Consider the following 24,098-nt stretch of genomic DNA (forward strand, 5'->3'; position numbering starts at 1 on the left):
ATTAATTAATAAATACTTATCATAATTGTTGCTACATTACAACTCCCAATGTTTTACTCTAACCGTAACCATAGTTCCTACTTCCTTAACCATTACCCTAACTTTGATCTTAACCTTAAACGTGTCTTCACCTTAAAATATACTATTTTTTTGCTTTCGCTCATTAGGAAGACAAGTCACCATAATGTGACCTTGGAAACAGCTTTACACAACATGAGCAGTACTTGGACCACAAACAGACACACATGGATATGATATCTTTTTAATTAGTGGAGATATCATTAGAGTCATGAATGAGAGATCACATTGGGAACTTGTCTCTTTTAAAAACTAAGCGTTTTATCAAGTAATACATTTGGACTTATTGTGGAAATGCTTTTTATCACAGCCCTGTGGAGAAGCTACTTTCCCACAGCTCACCCAAGACTGAGTGTTGCGATCACGATGTATTGTGATCGGTACACTACCTGGTACAATGGATACAACATGTACTGAATGCTACTGAATTAGCGTCGTGACATCAGTGTCAAATTTAAAGTCAGGCCGATGCAGTGGTACGTGACCTCTGACCTCTGCGCTCAGGACAGTCAGAGAGCAGCGGGGCTCAAAGCGCAGCACTGGGCCGGAGCAGAACAAACGGGGTTCGGCTGGTTGCAGCCTCGCATCTTGTTACATGTTACTGCTTTGATGGGAGGATAAATCGCACGTCGTTATGTAACAGAGGACTCCCGTCTGTTGCGTAACGACGGTGCCTCCGCCCCTCGCCCCGCGCATGCGCCGCGGCTCCGTGAGCTCCGCCATTGAGGCAGCTACGATCAGGAGGACGGGGTCAGAGGCACTTCTTCTCCGACCGCCTGCAGCCGCACGCTTCTCCAGCACTCACACCGCGACACCGGGCTCCAGCCACCGCTTCTCACAGCCTGACTCACACCCGTCGTGACTCCCGTGGGTGAATCCGCTCGTCGGCTGCGTGTAGCGCCACCACCGAGGACCGAGTGTCTTTTTTTTTCTTTTTAAAACCAGTGTGATAGTAACGGGCAGCCCAGCTAGCAGCAGCAGCTACTACGAGGCTACAGCGGGCTAGCTGACGTTAGCTAGCGCCCTGGCTAGCTAGCTAGCCGCACACGAGCTGAGCAGTGCTCGCTGGTGGGGGCGGGGGGGGAGGGGGGCGGTGTGCCTACAGTGCCGTTTGATGGATCCGAGGATCGCCTGGTTTCAACCAGAACAACGCGGACCCGCCAACAACCTGTGGATGCAGATCTGGGAGACGACCCAGGGGCTCGGCTACTTGCACGTTAATAACAGCTACAGCAACGGATCGCAGAAAGTAAACGTCAACGGAGCCGTCCTCGGCAGCAGTAACGGGGCGCTCGACTGCAACTCCGCCGGCAGCGGGGAGCCAGGGGCCAGGACCCAGGGGATGTCGTCCTCAACGGGGGACGGAGGACTAATGGAACAGCGGGACTTTATACCTCTGGAAACCAATAACAGCAACTACAACAACCGAGCGGCTGGCAGGGGCGGTGTCGGCTTCGGAGGGGGGCAGCCGGGCGGCGGGGTCGCCGTGCTCTGGAGGGGGCAGACGGACGCACACCCCAACAAAAGGAAAAGAGACAACAAAGCCAGCACTTTCGGATTCAATGCCAGCCTCTTGAACAGTGGCCCCGACACGGGACGCTACGATGGCTACAAGGGCACGCCATGGAAAGTCAGGAACTACTCGGAGGGAATAGTTGGGTAAGAGAGTTCATTAATGTCTGTTCGGTGTGAATCACGTCGCTGGTAGTGGAGGCACTCGCTCTCCTCCCAAGCCCTCATAGATCGCCCTTTCTGTGGATCCCTCTGTGGGGTGTGTCCGGCTGCTGTCAGGACAGCCCATGGGAACCAGCAGTTGATTCACTGATTTCTCACCAGCACCTTCAGGCTGACATGACACATGGAGACGATTGTCAGTGTCGCCACACCCACTTCTTCAACCCCACCCACTGATTTCACAGTTGCATAACTTTGTGTACTTTGTGCACCAAACATGATCTGTCAAAAAATAGGGTAGGGTCAGGGATAAAACATCACCTAGCTTTATTTGGTAGGGTCAATGAGTTTATTTCAAGCAAACTCTGAGTGCTTGTGGAGAAGTCGTACCTGAAAAGGTGTTTGAAAGTTTGTCTTAAACAAGTACAAGAGCATCATTGTGGAATTAAAAAACATTGGTCAGCTAAACATCAACAATCGATGGTTCCAGTGGTTTCACTTGAATACAAACACTCACAAGATATTTCAGCTTTTAGTTTTCTTGTGGTTTTTGAATAATCGTTAGATGTAATGCAGTCATTGTTGCAGGCCTTTAGGTATTCCTATATAAATTGAACATTGCGGCGCAGTAACACTTACCATTTGAATCTGGACTTGTATTGTAATGGTTATTAATGGGGCTACAAAGGTCGCTGCTGTATTGCTCTTCCTTAAGCCCACATGGATTGGGCCTGCAGTATTGCAGAGGCAGTCAGCGGCCAAAGGAGTTTAACTTAACTTTTTTATTCCGCGTTGTGAGAGAAAGCCTGCATGCTCGCCATGAGCTTTAGTTTGTTTTTCAATAATCTACAAGAAAAAAGTAAAGAATATAGTTGTGATACTGATGACCAATGGCAGTCAAAGAACTTCAGTTAGGTGATTCCACTGAAGGACCATAGGACACACAGCAAGTCAAGGGTAAGAAAACATGCTGGTAAACTTACAGCAAGAAGAAGAGCTCATCTGTTTTGGTGTAATTCGGCCGAACATTATGAAAAATGCATTGTAGTTAGGGGTAATAATACCAAGGATGTGGGGTACAGTACAGAAGCACAGTGCATGCAGCCAGTTAAGTTTTATTGCAGATCATCCGCAGTCACACATTTCAGAGAGGTGGTGCAGGAAGAGCAGGCAGAAGCAGGAAGTGACGTATCATTTCCACTGCGGAGAACACATGGTTTTCTTTACAACACACAGACACTGGTGTCAGCTGTTATCACCACAAACTCTCTGGACATCTTTGTCAGTGAGATGTGTCATCTTTTAGTTTGATCCTTTCTGCACCTGTTGCGTGTTAGAAGCATCATCAAGGTCCCCGACTCACTTGTTGTGAATCCCTGCTGTGTTCACACATCGGCATTCATACTATTCATATTCATACCTTTATTAGTTTACAGTGCCCACTACACTTTAAGAGTATGGCTCGTGGTAGATTGTACACTAACTATTGCGTTAGTGCTCACAGAGGTGGAGATTTGGCTCATGTCTCATCAAACAAATTTGATTATCAAAGTGCCTGAACAATGCTTGTGCTTTACTCCATCATGAGGAAGTAAAGCTGTGGTCAGCCTGAATGCAAGTGGTAATACTGCATTACATTGATAACAAGAGTTCATTTGGAAATTGAATCTAGACGCCAACCGAAACTTATCAAAACAGTGTAAACTATGACTCAATGCTCAGTGATTGATGGGGTGTGACAGGGCAACACAGAATAATAACATGTGCTCAGTATGATCCACATGTTCCCTCTGCCGTTTTTGGCAGAGGGAACATGTGGATCATACTGAGCAAACAGATAGTTTCAGAAAATGTAAGTAATACTACAAGTGTTTTGTTGCTTATTAAACAGTGGATTTGTTCCTGTATTTACGACATTGTCAATGATGGCATTCAATTTGATCACAGTGGCCAACCACAAACAACAGTTGTACCTAGTAGAGCTTATAAATCCGTCCACGACAAACAATCCAACATTTCTGTCTTGGTTTCATAATAGAGAAAGGAAAGGAAAAGTAGTCTGATATTCTTTACACAATGTTTACACACATAGATCTGAACACCGTGAATGTGTCAGATGTATATTTTTACATAAAGATCCCTACAACATTTACAGAGTAATTTACTAATATCGAGAAATTTAAAAACATCTGCTCAAAACAACATTTGGTTGTTTGCTGTCCCATCTCTCCAATAGGTTTAGTACAAACCGTTTTAGTACTTTTTGCATTATCCAACTGATAAACAAACAAGCAAACAAACAGACAAGTGTCAAACTAACTAATTATATGTAGCCAGCCATAAAGCTAAAGGTGCTCAATGTGTTGCATAAATATTGAGTCAATACCAACTTTAAATCAGAGATTTCATTCATTATACAGCCTAAATTAGCTTAAATTGTTGCCAGCGCTAGTCTTTTACACATAAGGACAACAGTATTGAGAAGTGGCGTAAGAAAATATTGTTGTATTTTAGTATTTTAATATTTTAGGACACTATCTCAGAAATTAGTTTTTGATTAATAGTTTAACATTTAAAGATTCATATCATAGGGTGGAAGGATAGAAGCATTGTAATCCATCTGTCAATTCAAGCTTAGACTTCAATGTAGTCGTGGGTGGCTTTCTATACAATGACAGGTATAACTAGATTTACGAAATAAAAAATATTTGTCTCGCATACAATATCTCAATAATGTATATTGAACCATAGCCACTGTATCTTTACACAGCCCTATAGTATTATGGTGCAATATGATTTCCTGGCATTGTTACCTATGTCCTAGGGCTGGGCAATTAACAGAGAATGTATCGAAACCAAAATGTCTAACCTCTAACCGACCTTATTTGGGGTGGGGTGTGTTAGGGTTCATGACTTGAGGTAAAAATTTGAAATAATCGTGATATTGATTTAAAGTCATATCGCCCAGGCCTTCTATGTCCCTTCGTCTGCTGAGTTCTTTCAGACGTGACAGCTGTAGAAAAATATGTTTGTGGCTCTGTTGTAAAGGCCTTTTAGGTGCAGAGCTCTGCCCCCTCCCCCAGCCTGTTCTGTTGGACGTGTAAATAAGCAGAACACCAGAGTGTGGAGCTCAGTCTGATCCTCATTTATAGTAATATGGAAGCCCTGTGTTTGCTTTAAGCACATTCCTTGGTGATTAGCGTGGGCTAATACCTGAACCTAAAGGCATTGATCACACTCACCATCACTGAGGACTCTCTGTGTAAACTCACACTAGTCCTTACCAGCTTGTAATGCCATGACGCGCCATGGCATTACAAGCTATTTCAAAATGTAGAGAGCTACAGGATATATTTTCTTATGGCTGTAAAGGCTGTGATATGTTAATTCCACTGTTAAATCTCCCCTCTTAATACACGTCTTTTGTTTCTTAGGTGATGCTGTGTGAGAAATGTGTCAAACTGGTAAATGTACTCTTGGTTTTGGACAGTTGATTTACAGGTTCACAGCTTTACTGAATGCTGAAAGCAGAAGTGGAAAAGAAGCAATAAAACTTCATAGGCCTGTGGCAGGGCGACTGGTGGAGATCTTCCTCACTAGCTAACTTTAGTCTGTGAAATAAAGAGCTCGTCTTATTGTTGGTACTCCAGCAACTTTGCAGGGTTTGATTGACAGGTTAGCAAATGTTTTGAAATCAAATAAATTGAATATTACGAGTCTCTGCGATCAGCCTGTTTTTGCCATTTATTCTTGTGTTGCCCTTTTTGTATTGCGCAACATTTGGATTTGAGGTATAAACTTAAAAATACTGTCTCTGTCAGGGTGAGTGACTTGGGGAGATTGGACATGTTACCCAGAGGATCCTTCATATGTTAAAAAGGTAAAAACAGGGTGAAGGAGGGGTGTATGTTGTAGTGCTTTTTTCCATGAGACAGTCTGTACACTATATTTGGCCATGGGGGTTGGCTTGAGAGACGCAGGCATGTGCTTATTTGTGTTTTATGCTCCTCCAGTCTTTCTGGAACTGAGTAGGTCCAAGCAAACAGCCCACATCAGGGTGGAAAAGGACCAGTGTTTATATGCTCCACACGGCCTCACTCCCACAAAACAAAGCCAACCCTCGCAGAGAAACCCGAACCCCTTCTTTGTCTATCCAATCAGATCGGGAGCTCTAAGGGAGTGTTTTTGCCCCCATGTTTTCTGGCCTTGTAGAGCAGCTATTTAGATTCTTCATAATGGGCACAGGAAGTCAGCGTACCCTCGGAGAGCTGTGGCCTGTTTCTGCCCCGCTGAACTGTGCTCTGATCTGGATTTTTATTGTGTAGTCAAGATGCAAATTCCAGTCATTTTAAAACAGTGAGGCATTGTGAAAGGATCCATTCAGAGTGATGGTGGATGTACTACAGGGTCTGTTTTTCTGCATTGGAGCTGGACAGTGTGAACTGATATTTCCAAGAAGAGGAGACACAAATCACAAAGCGGCATCCAAACTAGTGAAAACCTGCGTTTAAGATAGTGTAGTTTCATACTCTGCTTTTAGTGAATTTAACATTTCAGGGCACAAAGCTTGTTGTGTGGTTGGTCGTTTCATGTAACCAAATGTGACCATGCATTAGAAAACAATTTCCAGTCCCAACTCACACATTTAGTTAAATTCCCATTTAGATGAATTGTGGGAAAAAGTGAAAATAGCTGACTAAGAGCAGAATTATAGTTACCTTAATTATTTTTCTTAGGTTAATAAAAAAAAGCACTGTTTCGTTTGTCTTGTAAGTACCTATTTTCATATTTAGCACTTAATTTATTGATTGTAATGGGACTTACACAGGACTCGCTCATAATCATTAAATTAAGGAAACTTATTAATGGGACAATGATCGTGGTCATTTTGACAATTGTGCTGGTACCAAGATTTGTGAACGCCCACCATTAAGCATGAGTGAGTCCTGCTCTATGGTATCAAAAATGAATAGTAGACATAATTAGACGCTTTGAGACTGATAGTTTACTGAGAGAAGGTTTTTTTCTTTTAATTTATAGACTTTTACACAAGACTCAGTTCTTCTGTTGTGCCCAAGGGCACCTGAACTTAAGTTGTGGTTCCCAGATCCTTCTTCAATCTCCTGCGTTCTTCATTTTGCTAGCCAATCTGTGAATACAGAAGCACCAGCCTCTACTCGTTCCTTGTAATTTCTTCACTTTAGTCGCACATCTTCACATGCTGTGAACGTCCTGTTCATTTGAAACAATTTGACCTTTATGGCCGCAATGACCGGGGTGGCCTGCGCTTGATTAATTTCAGCAGGGTCCTGTGTTGGCAGCTAGTTTGGAGTAGTGAAGCTGATCATCACCTGCAGGCTGAAGAAATGTGTGGTTAATCGCTCACTGATGAGTAGCCTTGGCCCACTGTGTTATTACCATTTATTGCCGTTGTCTTCTGGAGATTTATGACTGCCAGCACAAGTGCACAGACCGCACCTCTGTGACTGAAGCTCCATTATTAGAACTGTGGTTCATCTAGCCCTTACTGTCTTTGACATCTATGTCACGGCCCTCTCCCGATTTCTCTGCTGGCTGGCTTTTGGTCAAAGCATGTGTAAGCCTGTGTGCGGAGAGGAGCGCTCCACATGCTGCTCCTTTGGACTGTAGGTGAAACAGCACGTGTGGGCAGCCATCCATAACTCGGCCTTCCCATGTGTAGTGAGGAATGTGTTTTCTTTTTTTTCGCTCTTCCTGTCCAATACTAACCCTTCCCATGCTTCAGACTGATGCAGTCAGCATTGCAATACACACCATTCTTTCTTTTTTTTCACAGCCTGTGTTCCGAATGTGCCCCTCTGAGCTTGTTTACTGAACCAAAAGGCTTTGAGAGTTTCCCTTTGGCCGTAGACCATGTTGTGTTTTTTACTTTTACTAGTGATAATGTGTTAGTGTTGCTACAAAATTGCATATAATATCACAGTATTATAAATAGGGGTGGGAATCTCTAGACACCTCGCGATTCGATTCCCATTCAAAGGGCTCAGTTCCACTAACGCAGTGATCCTTTTATCACTCTTTTATTATCCCTTTGTGACTACTAGAGGTGTGCATCTTCACGGATTTCTCCTTCAAAAAAAATATTTTAGACTGTTACTGGTTTTACAAGTGTGCTGTAATTTACAAAAAATGTTTTCAATTCGGAGATCTGAATTCAACAGTCAGTGTGTATCAGTGGTCAGTGCTCTCCTCAATGATTTGGCATTTCAGACCTGTGTGCTGCCTCTTTAGCCTTTACTGTATCAGGGAGCCCCCCCCCCCCTGGGAGCGTTGAGGTGCATTTCTCAGCTGGTCAACAAGAGATTCTGCTCTTTTCTAATTACACTCAGAACTGATCTTTTATAAAAATCCTGAATAAAAATGTATGTTCCTGGATAAACGGGGCATTAGTTCTTCTGCAACAAAGAAGTTCAAACAACTATGTTGTGATAATCTTTGGAAAGTACTTCTTTCAGGTCTGCAGCCTGTGTGTATGCGTCCGGCCATCTCTGTTGCTCACAAAAACTGACTACCACATGTATTTAGTTATTGATTGATGGTGTCGGGTTATGAAAACCAAATTGTTCCGGTCACTTTAACCCTGCTGTCTTGGCTGTGCGCGCCTTGTGTTGTGTGTAGCAGATGAACTACGTGTTCACAGTGCACACATATTTAAATACGTGCCTCAACAAAAAGTAAACGTCAGTACTGTTCAGGTCCTAATAACTTCTGATTAGTGTCAGAGTTTATTTGTGTACGAGTGTAAAGTGAGTGCAGGTTAGCGGAAGATTGCAGGCAGGACCCTCGCACAGGAGATTCTGACACGGTGAAAGAAGGCCGGACCTTTAATGTGCGTCTGTCCTGAAGCAAGGGTGGTAATAATTATGCAGTGACAGGATATTGCAAAGAATGCTCTCACAGCAGTAGAGAGGAAACTGAAAATGCTAAAATAACTGAACAGGAACAATTACTATATTTTATGTTGTACTGTTGTATTTTACTTAAAGTACTTGCAGCCAAACTGTAAATTGTACTGAAAGCTTAAACATACGTCACAGGCCTTTTCCCATCCCAGGCAAATAAGAGTATTTTACTACACATGTCTCGAACATTGCAACTGTGGTTTATATTTTTAAAGGGACTGGTGTGACCACATTTATAGTCCCACTGTTCCTGTTCCTGCAGAACCTTGCTCCATCCCTCAGGCATGAGCAGGCACGAGCATGTCCATCACCAGCAGTCAGCTGTCTTTTGGCTTAGGTGTAACTGGAGCTGTTTTGTCCCAGTGCCCCCCCCCCCCTCCTATATCAGTTCATTGATGAAACATTAATGAATCTTCCATCTGCAAGATGCTAACACCTCTGCCTCCGTTTGATGCTGTTCTCATTTTAACAAAGCCTGTGTGTTTGTGTGGTGCCACTTGTTTGCCTCCTGGCATCTCTGAAGACCTGAAGCTGTTGTTGGTTGGTGTAAAGGTTCTGTGGACACAGCAGTGTCACATTACACATACACACACACTCGCACCATTCACTTTTGTGGCAAAAGTTGTCATGGTACACAACTTAAAGGCCTTGTGAAAATAGAAATAATTTTTGCCACAACAGTGTTTCATCACCACCACCCTGATCTAATGCAGAGCAGTGGAACGTTGACTCTGTTCAGACCTGGAGTTAACATTCGTCCACATATGAGGGGTGGTCTACTTAGCTGACATCCTCTCACCCAAAACAGACACAAAAGATTATTTGCAGGAGACACATTCAGCCCACATTTCAATGTTGGGTGAACAGGCAAGCTTAGCTCTGTCCACTTGTGATCACATTTCTCAGGACAGACATTAATACCAGGTCTGAACAGAGCCACAAGTGTTTCTATTTGAATGTTATGTTTCAATGCTCTTACAGCAGTCAGTTTTTACAATTTCAAATTCATTTGACAAACACCTTAGTACAGTCAGCGAGTGGTGCTCAGTGTGACGTGACTGCAACCTCTCCCTCCTTCATCTTGCCCAATTTAACAGATGGCTCTCGTTCACATGAAGGCATTTCAGCACCACACCCAGTCCTCTTCCTCTTCCTCTTCCTCCCTCGCTCTCCATTTTTCTGTTTCACCTCATGATCAAGTCTGGCCCTTTTATCATTTTTCATTTCTTTCAAACTTTCCCCGTCTCTCTCATCCTGGCACATATGCTAATATTTCCCTTTCTACCACATTCCCATTCAGCCGCCTGGAGGCCAGATTATGCCTCTCAGATTGAGGTGTTGCAGTGCCTTCATGAGGTGGCTCAGTAGGAATGTCAATTTTCCTCCTGAAGCTCATTGTAACAAACTAGTTCATTATGCAAAGACTTGATGAAATCCTTCAAACAGTTGAGAAAAAGGACTGCATGAACTCAGAGTAGAGGCCAACTTGGCTAAGTAGTAAGAAAATACTTCTTTATTCATCTAAGAGAAGCATGTTGAAAATGCTTTGAACTGAGTTTGTACTGGTGTTATGAGTTACAGGAAATAATCAGCTGATTGTGTTTTTATATAATAAGGTGTATAATGAATGCATAACTCTCTTATGTAGCCTTGGTCACAGTGCTTCCACTATTAATTATGAAATGGATTAAACTCTACTAACACTATTTAGTTTTTCATAGAACGCTTCATCACCTTTTCCTCATCTGGAAAATGATCTGGCCAAACTATTCCTGTAGTCTGTGAGGTTTACAGACATTATCTCAATGTCCCCGAGTGGATCAGAGCCTCTTGTGCGAGTATATAACAAGCAGCGACTGGGCAAAAGGCGCAATAGCCAATGAGAGCGAGCTTACCAGGAAGCGTCACCGCCCAGACTTTGCATACTTGTGTTTAGAGCCAAGACATGGCTGCCTACAGATTTAAATAAGGCTGTTGTTTACTGTACCAGGTTGAGAGTTAAAAAGAAGGACAAATGATAAACAAACCAGTGCAAGCAGCTGACGACACCGACAGTCTGCCTCCATGTTTGTTTTTATTCAGAAGTCAGTAATGCTTAGGGTTTGGTCCTGCATCTCGACTGGATCCTCGTATGTTGATTCTCAGGATAAAAAAATTCGAAAAATGCTCTAGTGTGCAGCAGGCATTATCTGCAAGATCTTTAGCAAATATATGCAACCAACAGAAGGTATCATGGGGAACATTTCACGGGGAGATAGTGTTTTTCCCTCACCAGAAGCTGGAGGTCTCCTGAAACCTGTTCAACAAGATTACATAACATTACTACTGCATGCAAGTGGGATAATCTGATTGTCCCAAGGGTATGTTCTTTCTAGGCAGGTCCAAGACTGAGAGGCTGTTAGAGAAAAAAGGTGGGGCATAAGATATTTCCTCATCTGATGACAAGGGAGCACCAGTGGCCTGTTTTCTGTGAAATGAAACCTAGTGGTGCTGCTGTGGAGGAGGGATACTCTTAAAATGGGTTTCGGTTATAATGCACTGTAATGGAAGCACACACACTACGTTGGACCTTAGTCAAATGGGGTCATGACTATACCAGACTTCCAAAATCCCTCAGTTCAATTACAGCACATGAAATTAATCCAAATAGTTAAGCTTTTGTCAGAGGTGTCATAATGACGCAGAGTGGATTAACAGAGAACTATGTTCCTTCGACCATGAAATGATGACTAATGCAGATGAGTTTCTGTTACTCTTAAATGAAACCTAAGGTTTAGTTGTGAGGCTGGAGTCTCTGCTGTGTGCAAACGGAGATTTGGAGCATTTGTCAGCTGCTGTGTTGGAGGAGTGACAATAACAAACAGCAAATTTTTTCCTCCTCATCCTTGAGAAGAAACAAACAAAAGAAATGCAATTTGAAGATTCTGGTACTCTTGTAAATCTACCATCTGAGACATACTGGTGTGGGGGGGACATTCAAGCCATGTCATTGTTGGTACTTCAACAAAGTGCAATGGCTCTTTCACACCATTCTTGTTTGGACCGTATCTTAAACGGATAGTTCACCCAAAAATGAAAATGATTATCGATGGAGAGTTGGGGGAAGTGTTTGAGTCCACAAAACACCAATACATGCGAAGTAAATGGTGATTCTTCAAACAAAAAAAACAGAAAAACATAAAAAGCCTCCATACTGCTTCTGTGGCGTCATCAAATTCAAATTGAAAAGGCGTCACTTACACCAAGTTTTTAGCCCAAATGTCCTCTGCTATCCTCCTCTGGAGCCGCATCAATTAAGTATATGTAGATTGTGTATTTTTTTTAATTTGTAGAACAGGACGTGCGAATGTCACACAAAATTCTTATCGAATGTATACCATGTAACAAAGACATGACTTTGTTACATTGTAACAAAGTCATGTATCAAACATGAAGTTTTATCATTTTGTGATGTAACAAATGCTTAAACATAAACATAATACAGAAACTCATTTAGCATTTGTCTTCTGTCTTGGTCGAAGCAAAGTTAGTCAATGAAACCCTACACTAACCCCCGAACCCTTCTTCAGTCGTCTATTCATCATCATTTTAAGTAACATTCTGCATTTACATTCAGACATTTTTTCAGTCTTGGGCCAACTTCAAACCAACAATAGAGATGCTTTTAATACACACCCTCAATGAAACCACTGTCTTGTCCCACCCTGAACACGGCCATATGTCAAAAGTTACTTCTGCTAATGTTGTGAGAATAAAGCTGTAATGATTAGGAGATCAATGGAAAATTTGTAGGTAACATTTTGGCAGCCAATTAGTTGTTTCCTTTGGATTTCAGGCAACAAGCCAAATATTTTCATGTTTCAGTCTTTTAAATGGTAGGATTTGCCATTTTCTTTGTGTTGTAATAGAACATCCATGGGCATCAGGAAAGGATTTGTCAGATTAATCATTAATAATAATAATTATAACGATAATTGTTTTTGTTATATAATCAGTTTTTGGCAGCGGAGAAGATTGTTTTGCTCTGCAAGTAAATTCAATACATGGTGCTGAAATAATCTAGATTTTAACCGATCCAGGTAGGTCAAGAGTGTTTGTTATATAAAACCTAGACACATCAACGAACACGCACTACTCTTTGGGGCATAGTCCAAACAACAGTCAGTCATTGTTGGTAGCTGTAAGTGTTTTTCTGGTCCAGCTTTCTGTGCTATGCTTTGTTGCCTTTTAATTTATTAAAGAAGTAGAAATATCACTTGAGTTCTCTCTTTAATATGCCCGGGGGAATACGATTGTTGCTGGCCTAATCTGGGATTACATGGGCTGTTTCTACACATGTGCGTGTGTGCGCCTGTATGTTTGTGCTCTTATTTGTCTGCCCACAGAGGCTTGTCCCGGGGTCTATGTTTATGTAGACAAGCTGGTCAGTCAAAAAGTCAGCGCGTGTGGGCAGTGTGACCTGTGACAAGGACAAATGTGGTTCTCTTACTTGGCCTGCACACAATAAGCTCCATTTTTTCTTTTTAAATACTGACATTACACAGGGAGCCAGCTGTTTGGATTTTGAGCTGCCCGACAGTTCACCAGAAACAAACAGTTGTTTTAGGGATGACATTTTGAGCACTGCTTGGCTTCTGGAACACAGAACTCTTGACCTCATAGTGTGCTTGTAACTTTTCGGTGTCTCCCTGGACCCTCGTGTTTTTCAATTATTAACTTCCAACCCTATCAGTATTGGCTAAGCCATATAGCTGCGTGAAAGGATATTTTTCTTGCTCTACATAGTTGTAGAAAATGACCGGCAGACATCAGAAAATGTGATTGCCCAACTTCTTCAAGCGAAACCTGATAAGTAGCTCATACAACACTGACAGAACATATCAGTCAAACTAATACAACCAAGCGATTATTTCCCTGATGGGCATGATTCTACCTGTTCCTCCACGGGTAAGCTAATAATGGAAGTATTCATAGAGCTTCTGGAGATACACCCCCTCCTTTTTGTGTAAAGTTGTCAAGGGACCTTTTTTTGGCAACACCTTGTTTCACATTCTGCGGTAGGTAACTTTAATCCATATCTCAGATTTGCAAATTAAAAAAAAGTCTTCATTTGTCTTTCAGCGGACTTGTTGAGTTCAGCTGCCTGGAGTAGTGACACGCCTCTATCACCGCAGAGGGCAAAGTAAAGCTATCTTTTTTTACAGCATCAATTTCCATTGGCACCACACCAATAACCTTTTGGATAATACACCCCCACTGTCAAACATATGTAATTTATGTGAGCTTTGATTATTCAGGATACAGAGGGATAGAAAGGAAAGGGAGATAGAGAACATGCCCTCTCTTGCTTAATAAAGTACTAGGATAATGTTCTTTTACAAAATAATGAAACCCCAAATTGCCCTTCTGGAGTTTCTTTACATCGAACTAATTAAACAACTTTCAGCTCAGTCAGAGGATTAAACTAACTTACTGCAACTGTGGTTTTGTGCATATATGTGTAAGTATAAAGAAAAGATAGCTAGTAGCAATGCCCTGTCAGTCTGACTCAGTGTGACATCTGTAGCTCTGACTGTTAATACTCAGTCCCAGTGCAACCAATATTGTGTCCTTTTAGCTCTGCCATCAGGGGGAACACAGCTTAGGGCTGCAGAATGAGAGTAACACCCAGATCGTGTTCGTGTTTCCTGTGTCTGTTGTCTTAAATCAATGTGGGACATGGATCTGACTAGACCTCAGTACCTAGGACTGGTACCCAATAACTCAGAATTGTCGCATGTCGATGCCGCTTCTAACATGCGACAAACGCAAAAAAAGAAAACAAATATCTCCCGGTGGAAAAGCCGTGCAAATTCTCTGGATTTTACATTTCCTGTCTCAAGCCTGCTTGTGTTAACCCTACAATACGACGTGTCCAGGATGAACCCCACCCCTAGCCCAATGGCAGCTGAGGTTAGCTTCAGCTCCCCCACAACTCCGATAGGACGGCCTGTATAGCTATTGGATGGATGGATGATCTGTTCAGATAGTTAACAATATCAGTTACACAAGCTGACTTGTTGCCTTGTCTTTTTTGTCTTATTTCTTCTCATCGTCGTATAGTAAGATGTCACCTGCTGAATGTCTATAAATATCTCTATGTGGTTTATAGGTTCGCTTTTCCCCTTCTGAGTCTCCGTGTCCTTTTCCTTCCACTCTTCTCACCACACTGTCTTCTGTGTTCTGTGCAGGTTAAACGAGGAGATCAATGATTTCTATGACTATATCTCCCTGCGACCAGAGGAGGAGAAGATGAGGCTGGAGGTAGTGGACAGAATCAAGGGTGTCATCCACGCCCTATGGCCCAGCGCTGAGGTACGCATCATCCCCAAAAATCTATTAGTAGGGTGCGACAGACTTGATGTTTTTATGTGCCGCTGATAAACGGGCTGAGAATTGCCGGCAGCTATTTGCTTTAAAACAAATCTTACCCATAATCAGAAAGCAATGCGATGAGGGACACACTGCATCACTGGAGGTTATTTTGTCTTAGCAGAAATGGATTTTAAAATAGATGTTAAATTATACGCACTGAACACAATTTCTTTTGGCCTGGTCGAGTTCTTTCAACAAGGTACAGTGATTAACAACTCTCAGGCACCACAGTTATTATAAGAGCGAGGCTGTGTGAGGGCTATGAAGTAGTGGCTATAAGCTTCAGCCTTTCATCAAGATTCCTCTTCCGTTATCTCGCTGCTGCACCATTATCTGTTTTGGGCCATGGTAATCAGGGCCACCTCAGGCATTTGTTCACCCACTGACTTTGTTCGTGCTGATAGAGCAGTGTGTCGGCTCTAAGCTGTGCAGGTCTTAAATTAAGGAGCACAACACAGTACCAGTGCTGGCCAGCTTTATTCCTTTTCCACTATGGACTGAGCTGGGGTAACATGGTAATTCAGGCAGTGTGATCCAACCACAGTTACATAGTGTAATAAGCAAGACAACAAATCAATTGGACTTTCTAGTTTAAGTACATTTTAGATTTTTTTTTTAAGGGCATATATAGAAATGTATATAAATTTGAATAAGAAAACGAGTCCAATCAAGTCAAGAAAGTCTATTTGGTAGAAGTACGTTCAGGGTACTTCAGACCTGCTCACAGAGACCAACACTGACTCAGCTGACATCCTCATGCTTCACAGTGTCCACAAATGTCAATTTGTTTCTAGACAACACCCCAATATCAACACCGATCACAACAACATCGATTGATACTTTTATTTCTGGCTCAAAGCTTTCTTCACAGCTGCGTGCATTCATCCATGCAGCCCTTCCTGACTCCAATTTCTCTCTTTCTGTGTGTCTCACTCTGAAACTCAAACACACACTGACACACACACTAACACAAACACACTGACACAAACACAGTGCCATTGGATGCACCTGTAAATTCAGACTGGGTAAAAACAACATAATTTTGTCTTCACAAACAGCGGTGACGGTCTTCATTTTTTTCATATGGAGCAGGGAAATTTGTCTTCTTAGAACCTGCACAGATATTTTGTAAATCAACAATTGGCCAATTGGAAAATGATATTTAGGTAGTACTGTATGTAATAAGATAGTATTGCTAAGTATCATTGCTGGAATGTCGGTATTTTTTATCGATATCATAGCTTTTTGTAGATCCCACCACACAGATGGTCTCTAGTTTACTTGAGTTTGGATAAGAAGAAACTCCCAGGAGGTGCTGCTGCCGCACAGAGTTGTGATCTTTCCATGTATATTGAAGCTAAGTAAACGGTCTCATGATAGATTCACCATTGTACTTGAAATATCTTAAACTCTTGACCTTTTAAATATTCACGGCCTGCCAGTGATTGACCTCACTTAATGAAGGGGTCAAATAAAGGTTTGACTGGATGGTGCCAAGACGAGACCAAACACAGCTCATCTTCGTGACCACCCCCTGTAGTTAGTTCACCTTTCACAGAAGTGTTCAGGATTTCCTGTTCATTCGTTTGTAAACACGGCTTTGCAATCAGCTTAGCCCTGGACATGTGACTGCTCAATGTGGGACCTAGGGAGAAGGTGTAGGAGAGTTAAGGAAGGGTCAAGGCTTAAGTCTATTTCTGTTTGGATGCCAATTTTTACATGCTCAGCGGGACGTTGAAAGGTGGAAGGGTGAGGATATTTTAGTCCCACTAGTTGCATGCAGATGATTGAGATCAGGTGCTAAAAGGATTGTTTTGTTTGTAAACATCCTGCCATGTTAGATTTGAGTCATTTCATCCATCAGTGAGACACAAAGCGGAGAGTATTAGCTGGTTTTATTCAGACCATGTGCTCAATTCACTCTATTTTTCCTGCTGATCGGTGGTTTTTGTACCACGCCTGTGGAGTTTGGTTTGGTCTTTACACCGACAACATTTTTTGTGTCTGAATAATGATATTTGCATCTCGGAGAACAGGTTTTTATATTGGTAAAGCAGAGGGAAAATCTTAAGAATGTTCCCTTGCATGAAGATGCAGTCCACCCATGTCATAGTCTTTAAGAAAGAAATGGGTCTGTGATTGAAGATGTTAAAGGTTTAGAGCCACAGGAAACATGATCAAAACACTGAAGTGTAAGATTTCTTTTTGCTTATTGTACAGAGTTTAACTGTGTGTGTTCTCTCCCTCAGGTCCAAGTATTCGGGAGCTTCAGCACCGGTCTCTACCTTCCAACGAGGTGAGTCATTAGGTTTCCTCTTTCTCTTTTTCAAACTGTGCTGCCCTATAGAAAACTCAACTATATAGCAGTGCACTGGTTTATTTGGAATAAATTCTCTTTCTAATTTATCTGCTTTTGTTTAGAGGATAAAGTGTTTCCATAATTTTTTAAAACTGTATTCTTAGAGAGACCTGTGCCTGCTGACAAACCCAGAAACACACTATTGGCTACACACAGACACACACAACAATAACCTCCCCTCAGCACACAGACACGTCACCTGGATTAGTGGACTCTTGACAACATATTGAGCACTTTAATTGGACTAAGCTGTTCTGTCAATGCATGCATGTCATTGGTTGATGTTTTTGTGTCTCTTTTATTGCCTGGAATTCCTCGTTAAGAGTTTATTTAGCCATATCTCAGTTACACAAATATAGGTGTGTCTAAAGGTACACATGCTTTTTCAAGCCAAGGGAAGTCAAGCCACGTGTGTGCAGTGAACTACCATGAAGAAGATATAAAACTGTTTTACTGAACATAGTCTGAAGAAAATAATAGAAAATGTAACTAATAATGCAACGTGCTTTTCACATGGAACATTACAAACTGTTGCTATGTGAGTGAAAGTGATAGTTATGGTCCAACATTGTAATTCTTGTTGAGTAACTCTTATAATTTTTTCTCCCAGTGACATTGACCTGGTCGTTTTTGGGAAGTGGGAGACGCTGCCTCTCTGGACACTGGAAGAGGCGCTGCGCAAGAAGAATGTTGCAGATGAGAACTCTATTAAAGTTTTGGACAAAGCTACGGTATGAATGTTGTCACTTGCTCCTGTGTATCTGTGTAATTGTGTATATACCCTGTGTTGCTAAATTAGTTTTTGTTCATAAACGCCCCAAAAAACAACACAATTCCGAATAATTCTTGCTGCAGGGGCCCTGGGTTTGAATCTGGCCTGGGCCTTATCCTGCATGTCATCCCTCTCTCTCCCTTTTCACGTATCTGCTGTTATGAAAATAACAGCAGATACCCCCCCCCCCCCAGACACCCCCCCCCCCCCCCCCCCCCCCCCCCCCCCCCGAAATCTTAAATCTTAAATGAATATGTAATTTGTTGTCAAGTTTGTGTTTCACTGTACTTTGGATTTTGTGACATCCATAATCATTTCATGGTATATGCTTGTGAGCAGCTCTTTGCTTTAGAGCCTTGCCTTATCATGTTTTCAAACCCCTCCCAACCTTCTGTTGTCTTGATTTGAAACCGTGGTCAGATTAGATTTTCCTTCCTTTTTGAGTTTATTTCATTTGAGGACTTACAGGATTTGACTAGAGCTTTGTCTCTGTGTTTCACGTTTTCAATTTTGTTTGGGATTTTATAGAGCAGATCAGCGCTCTAACATCTTTGCTCAAGGATTTAGGTTAAGTATTAGTCAGTGGAACGATTATATCAGTAAATGTGGGTTTGTGAACGATTGTGTTTGTTTTTTTACTTACAATAGACTCAAAGTACTATTGTGTTTTCAGGTTCCCATCATCAAACTGACAGACTCTGTCACTGAGGTCAAAGTGGACATCAGCTTCAATGTAAAGAGTGGTGTCGAAGCTGCTCGCCTCATCAAGGAATACAAAGAGGTTTGTTTTACACATTCAGGACTCCACACTGCTGTGTATTCAGGAGCATGTGTAACTTGAGATTTTAAAACAATACATCAGATTAATATTTTCATGTATCTTTAGCATATTTAGCCATCATGGTCAGTACATTTAGGAGTTTATCAGCACATTCGGACTAACAGGCAGTTTATCTAATTCAAAAACACTGTTTTAATGGATATTTTATGCCTTGTAAGTCATATTCAGAGTATTTATTTTATACCACATTTGAACAACATTGTTGACAAGTAAGAATAGCAAAAAGATGTAAACTTTGGAACATATCAGGTTCTTACATACAGTAGATCAGTGATTAATGGGTCTGGTCATTCAAATTTCTAGGCCCTTTTGAACCTTCCTGTTTTCCTCTAGAGGGTGCTGTAAACATCAACATCTATTCCTTATTCTGTCCCTCATGTGCCTGTGTTTGATCCTGTAGAAATACCCTGTGCTGCCTTATCTGGTCCTGGTGCTGAAGCAGTTCCTACTGCAGAGGGACCTCAATGAAGTTTTTACTGGGGGAATCGGCTCCTACAGCCTGTTCCTCATGGCTGTCAGCTTCCTGCAGGTCAGACACACAACAGCTCTTCATGTTTTTCACAACTTAGTTATTTGTGTTTAGTGCTTGGTTTCTGCTTGGCTATACCGGATAAATAAAAAGGACTCCTGATATATTCACACTGGTGTAAATAAAAATGCAGACAAAGTCAACATCATATACTGGATGTAAAAAATGTAAAGACCATCATGTTAGCACAATAGTAATGTATAACTATCCCATTGACATTCTTTTTACCACCACAATGAATCTGACATCCACTCTTATCGGGTTCTTCTTTCCAGCTCCACTACAGGGAGGACGTGTGCAGTCCCAACATCAACATCGGTGTTCTGCTCATCGAATTCTTTGAGCTCTACGGTCGTAACTTCAACTATCTGAAGACTGGCATCAGGATAAAAGATGGAGGTAGCTACGTTGCCAAAGATGAGGTTCAGAAGCATATGATGGACGGCTACAGGCCCTCCATGCTCTACATCGAGGACCCACTGCAGCCAGGTAGGAACAGTGCCAAAAGAATGTTACATTTTGCCTTTTGTTGTTGTTTTCAGCTTCTCACACATTTCTGACTGTTTGTGTCCAACAGACAACGATGTTGGCCGGAGTTCATATGGTGCCATGCAGGTGAAGCAGGCGTTCGACTATGCCTTTGTAGTGCTCAGCCACGCTGTGTCCCCCATTGCCAAGTACTACCCCAATAATGAGACTGAGAGGTGAGGTGCTCATTAAAGAATCTGTCAATTACACATCAGAGAGAAGAGACAGATACTGAGCTGGAATATCATCTGATTGCGCTTGATCCTTCACATTGTTCTTCAAAGCTAGTATTGGCTGTATAAACTGTAGTTTTACAAGTGTACCTCCTCTTTTGTCCTATCACAGCATACTTGGCAGAATAATCCGGGTGACACAGGAAGTTGATGAATACAGGGAATGGATCCTAAAGAACTGGGGGACACCGTCCCAGAACGACCTGCCACTCAACAGTGAGTTCAAACGCCAACATCTAATATTACATTACATTACATGTCTTTTGGCTGACGCTTTTGTCCAAAGCGACTTACAATTAGTACACTCAACATTTATGAGGGGCCATTTAGGGGTTCAGTATCTTGCCAAGGACACTTCGGCATGCAGATGGGAGAGAGTGGGGTTTGAACCGGCAACCTTCTTGTTGGAGAGCCACCCGCCCCTAATATATTTTCAAGTCTGCTTGAAGCTAAAATTCAAGAAGCCAAATGAGGGGTACAACTGTTGCTGAATCTGACCTGAGTCGACTTGACCCTTTGTTGTGTGCATTTCTCTTTTCTCTTTAGGAAATGACAATGTCACACTATTTGAGCAGCTCGATGAGTGCAACAACAACGTTCCAGACGATGATGACGACGATGATGATGATGATGTTGTTGTGGTTCTACCGTCGACCCACCACAGCAAAAACTCCTCCAACTCCTCTTCTCCATCCCCTTCACTGCGCTCCTCTCCTTCCTCCTCTCTGCTGTCACCTTCCTCGACGTCTTCCACCTCCAGTTCCAGCGATGCGGTCAGTCTAACGCACACACGCACACACGTACACGCACACATTTACAGACACACACCCACATGCAAACGTACACGCACGCACACACGTACACCTACCTTTCAAATATTGCTACGTATATGTACTTATCTGCAGCACTTGGTGCTTCATGACTGGAAATAACTATCAAATAATGTTAATCATCCATTTATCTGCTTTTCCCCAGGACTCTGATGGCACACCGTGTAAAACAGCCAAGCAGCAGTCTGGCTGTGGCTCCAGCGTCCACAGAGAAAATTCGGCGGCCGTCAGTAATCACCGGACACAGAGCCACAATACCAGCACTCCATCTGGAAGCAACAAGGGAGGAAAGGTGCTGTCAGCCTTAACTTGAACATAAATAAAACAGGCAGAAAAACATAATTTGACAGTTTTAACACATTTTGTGTTTTTTTCCCGATGCTAGATAAGTAGCTATATATACTGTATTTCATACCGTAATCATGCAGAGACACTTACCTGTTTTTTTGTGCTCTAACCTAAGGCCAGGATGTCTCGCTCCAACCACAAGAGTGGCCACCATGGGCAGCAGAGCTCCTCCAGCACCAAAAGTCATCCGAGCAACAAGCCACATCACCAGGGCAACAGCAAGAAGAGGAAAAATGTCCGGGACTCTACACAAGACGACCTCTGCAGATAGGGGTGACCTCGCCTGGCCCGCCCCCGCCCCCCCGTCCTCGTCGGCAAACTGACTGCCTGTCATGTCCCACTTCTGCTGCCAGACTCCAGCCTCAGGAGGTTGTTAGTAGTATTGGAACCTCCTCAGCATCTGTCTCTATCAAGCTTTTTGAGATGACGAGCAACTATTTCTAGCAGAAAAAATAAGAACAAAAAAAAAATGAATCGTTATAGGAAATGGGGTTTAATTTCTTGGACCTGAACTGAAATGGCAAGGGATATATGTTCATTTGCTTCCCTACAGCTTCTTTTAAGGAGCAGTTTTCTTTCCCTCAGTCAGCACCAACATAACATGCCTCTTGCGCCTCCTGCTGTCCAGGAGTGGAGAGGTTGTTTGTATGGAATCTACTCTGGAGTGAAACCTGGAGCTGCTGGCTGGAAAATAGGATTAAACATTTTATCAAAAAAAGACGGAAAAAATGGCAAATGGCTTAAAATGTATAAAAAAACTGAAATGTCATGTTTAACAACAGAAGAATATGTACACAGATTTTTTTTAAAGATGGTAACTTACAAATGCAATCAGTGAGAGTGGGACATAACTTATGCATGAGAATTTCTTTTTGTTGGTTGATTTTTCTGTTGGTTTAATCTGTTTTGTTATGTCTAAACAGGTTATACAAGGATTTGTACAAAAACGCGCCAGAAAAAAAAAAGTTTGAAAAATACAAGTAGGAAAAGATTGTTTATTATGACGTTTTTACAAGATATACCGATTGAAGACATGTAAACATGCACATCTTGCGCCTGCAGCTTTTCGGCCAAAGCCGGGAGCTGGATCGGGTCCCATTGCCAACATGATCATCAGCATCTACTTTTACTCTTGGTTGCTCTCTGTGAGTGTGCTACAGTGTTAAAAAGAATTCAGCCTTGAGTGAGCCAGTGCTCGCATACAGCCCTAATGATGACTGGGTGAGAGATCGTCATCTCGCCTCAATAGCACATTCCCACCAGTGTAGAGGCTTTAAGACGACAGGTTTAAATTCATATGGGGGGTGAAAATGGTTTTATTGAAAAATCCTACACTTGAAAAAAAAAAAAATTGTGTTTAAAAAATACAACTGTGGATAATGATCTGTTCGCTCGGTAATTTGCCGACTACAAAAATCATTTCTATTTGTTAAATGTATTTATTTTTTTATTAATTATATGAACATAGTATGGATAAATGTATTATTAACATTAGAGCCCATATCTTTTTGACTCCTATATTTGAAATAGGATATATTTGGGGAGGTGGGCTGGAAACTGGTATATTCAGGAACAGCAAAAATACCACCTTTTTATTTAATTGGGTTGTTTTTTGTTTGATTTTTCTTCCGTGACAGTTGAGTGACCAAGTTACTTTGAAAAGCTTGAGAGAGACCACTTTGTCCTACAGCGACAATTGTATTTTAATCAGTGGCTGGTCTACTTACTTCAAAAGGGAGCGGATTGTTTTTGTTTTAATTCAAATTTTATTTTATAAAAGCTGTCATAGCAACAAAAATTTATTCAAAATGTCAACCCCCTTCTGCCATTGCAGTAAACCACCTATCCTGTAGATGGAGTCATTGCTCTTGGGTCTTGATCCACACAGAGTTTGGGCTTGTATACTGCATTTGGACGGTTTACCTCTGCGTCGTTTTCCTGATAATTCCCTGATATTTAAAGTGATCAGGCAGCTGCACATCGAGAACCCGATATCTGGGTGCTTGCTAGAGGGAGGGACACACCAAAGCACAGTGCATCCCCCCCTGTCCATCTTTACCTTTTGTCCCACAGTGAAAACTAGTAGCCAGCAATAACTACCCACCTGATGATCACTACAATGGCTGCTGCAGCTGCACGGTGTCCACCATCTCCCGTGGTTTGAGACAGCGAAGCACATCAGACCTGCAGCCCGTTATGATAGTGGTGAAATGTTAAGGTTCAGTGCCCCGCTCCCATCGCCCCTCAGTGCCACAGCTGCGGTCTAAATGCAGTATAGAAACGCTGGTCTTGTGGTAGACAGGACTAGGAGAAGGGTCAAGTTAGCAGCACCGCCTGAATGTCCACTGATCATTTCTTCTTCACTGCAGGAAGACTTCAAACCAACTGTACTCATCTGAAACGTTGTTTCTCTGCAGCTATTACAATCCATGCAATAAAACCAGTACAATGAATCCAAGCGTGCAGGCACCATTCTTTCTGCTTTGAATTGTTGTGTCATAGTGTGGGGATTTTCATAAAGTACAACCACTGGACTGGTGTAGTGTATCGG

The 24,098-nt window shown here is 42.2% G+C and overlaps 1 protein-coding gene across 1 annotated transcript; it reads left to right on the plus strand.

The window, feature by feature from the left end:
• The first annotated feature begins 810 nt into the window (after positions 1 to 810).
• tent4b (terminal nucleotidyltransferase 4B) lies at positions 811 to 24,000 on the plus strand. Its single transcript, XM_053424121.1, has 12 exons — positions 811 to 1,737; positions 14,924 to 15,047; positions 17,357 to 17,403; positions 18,077 to 18,197; positions 18,912 to 19,019; positions 19,480 to 19,608; positions 19,884 to 20,097; positions 20,186 to 20,312; positions 20,482 to 20,585; positions 20,916 to 21,142; positions 21,345 to 21,491; positions 21,663 to 24,000. The coding sequence occupies exons 1-12, from the start codon at positions 1,193 to 1,195 to the stop codon at positions 21,816 to 21,818; spliced, it is 2,049 nt and encodes a 682-aa protein (XP_053280096.1). The 5' UTR covers positions 811 to 1,192; the 3' UTR covers positions 21,819 to 24,000.
• Positions 24,001 to 24,098: the final 98 nt, after the last annotated feature.

This window comes from Pleuronectes platessa, chromosome 1 (genome assembly GCF_947347685.1).
Source record: "Pleuronectes platessa chromosome 1, fPlePla1.1, whole genome shotgun sequence".
Taxonomy (NCBI): Eukaryota; Metazoa; Chordata; class Actinopteri; order Pleuronectiformes; family Pleuronectidae; genus Pleuronectes; species Pleuronectes platessa.

What these genes read in the sequence shown, in the direction of transcription:
- tent4b (XM_053424121.1), top strand. Translation starts at nt 1,193, where the DNA reads ATGGATCCGAGGATCGCCTGGTTTCAACCAGAACAACGCGGACCCGCC. An exon ending in CCCTATGGCCCAGCGCTGAG is followed by an intron (nt 15,048 to 17,356) that starts GTACGCATCATC and finishes TCTCTCCCTCAG; the next exon opens with GTCCAAGTATTCGGGAGCTT. An exon ending in GAACGACCTGCCACTCAACA is followed by an intron (nt 20,586 to 20,915) that starts GTGAGTTCAAAC and finishes TTTTCTCTTTAG; the next exon opens with GAAATGACAATGTCACACTA.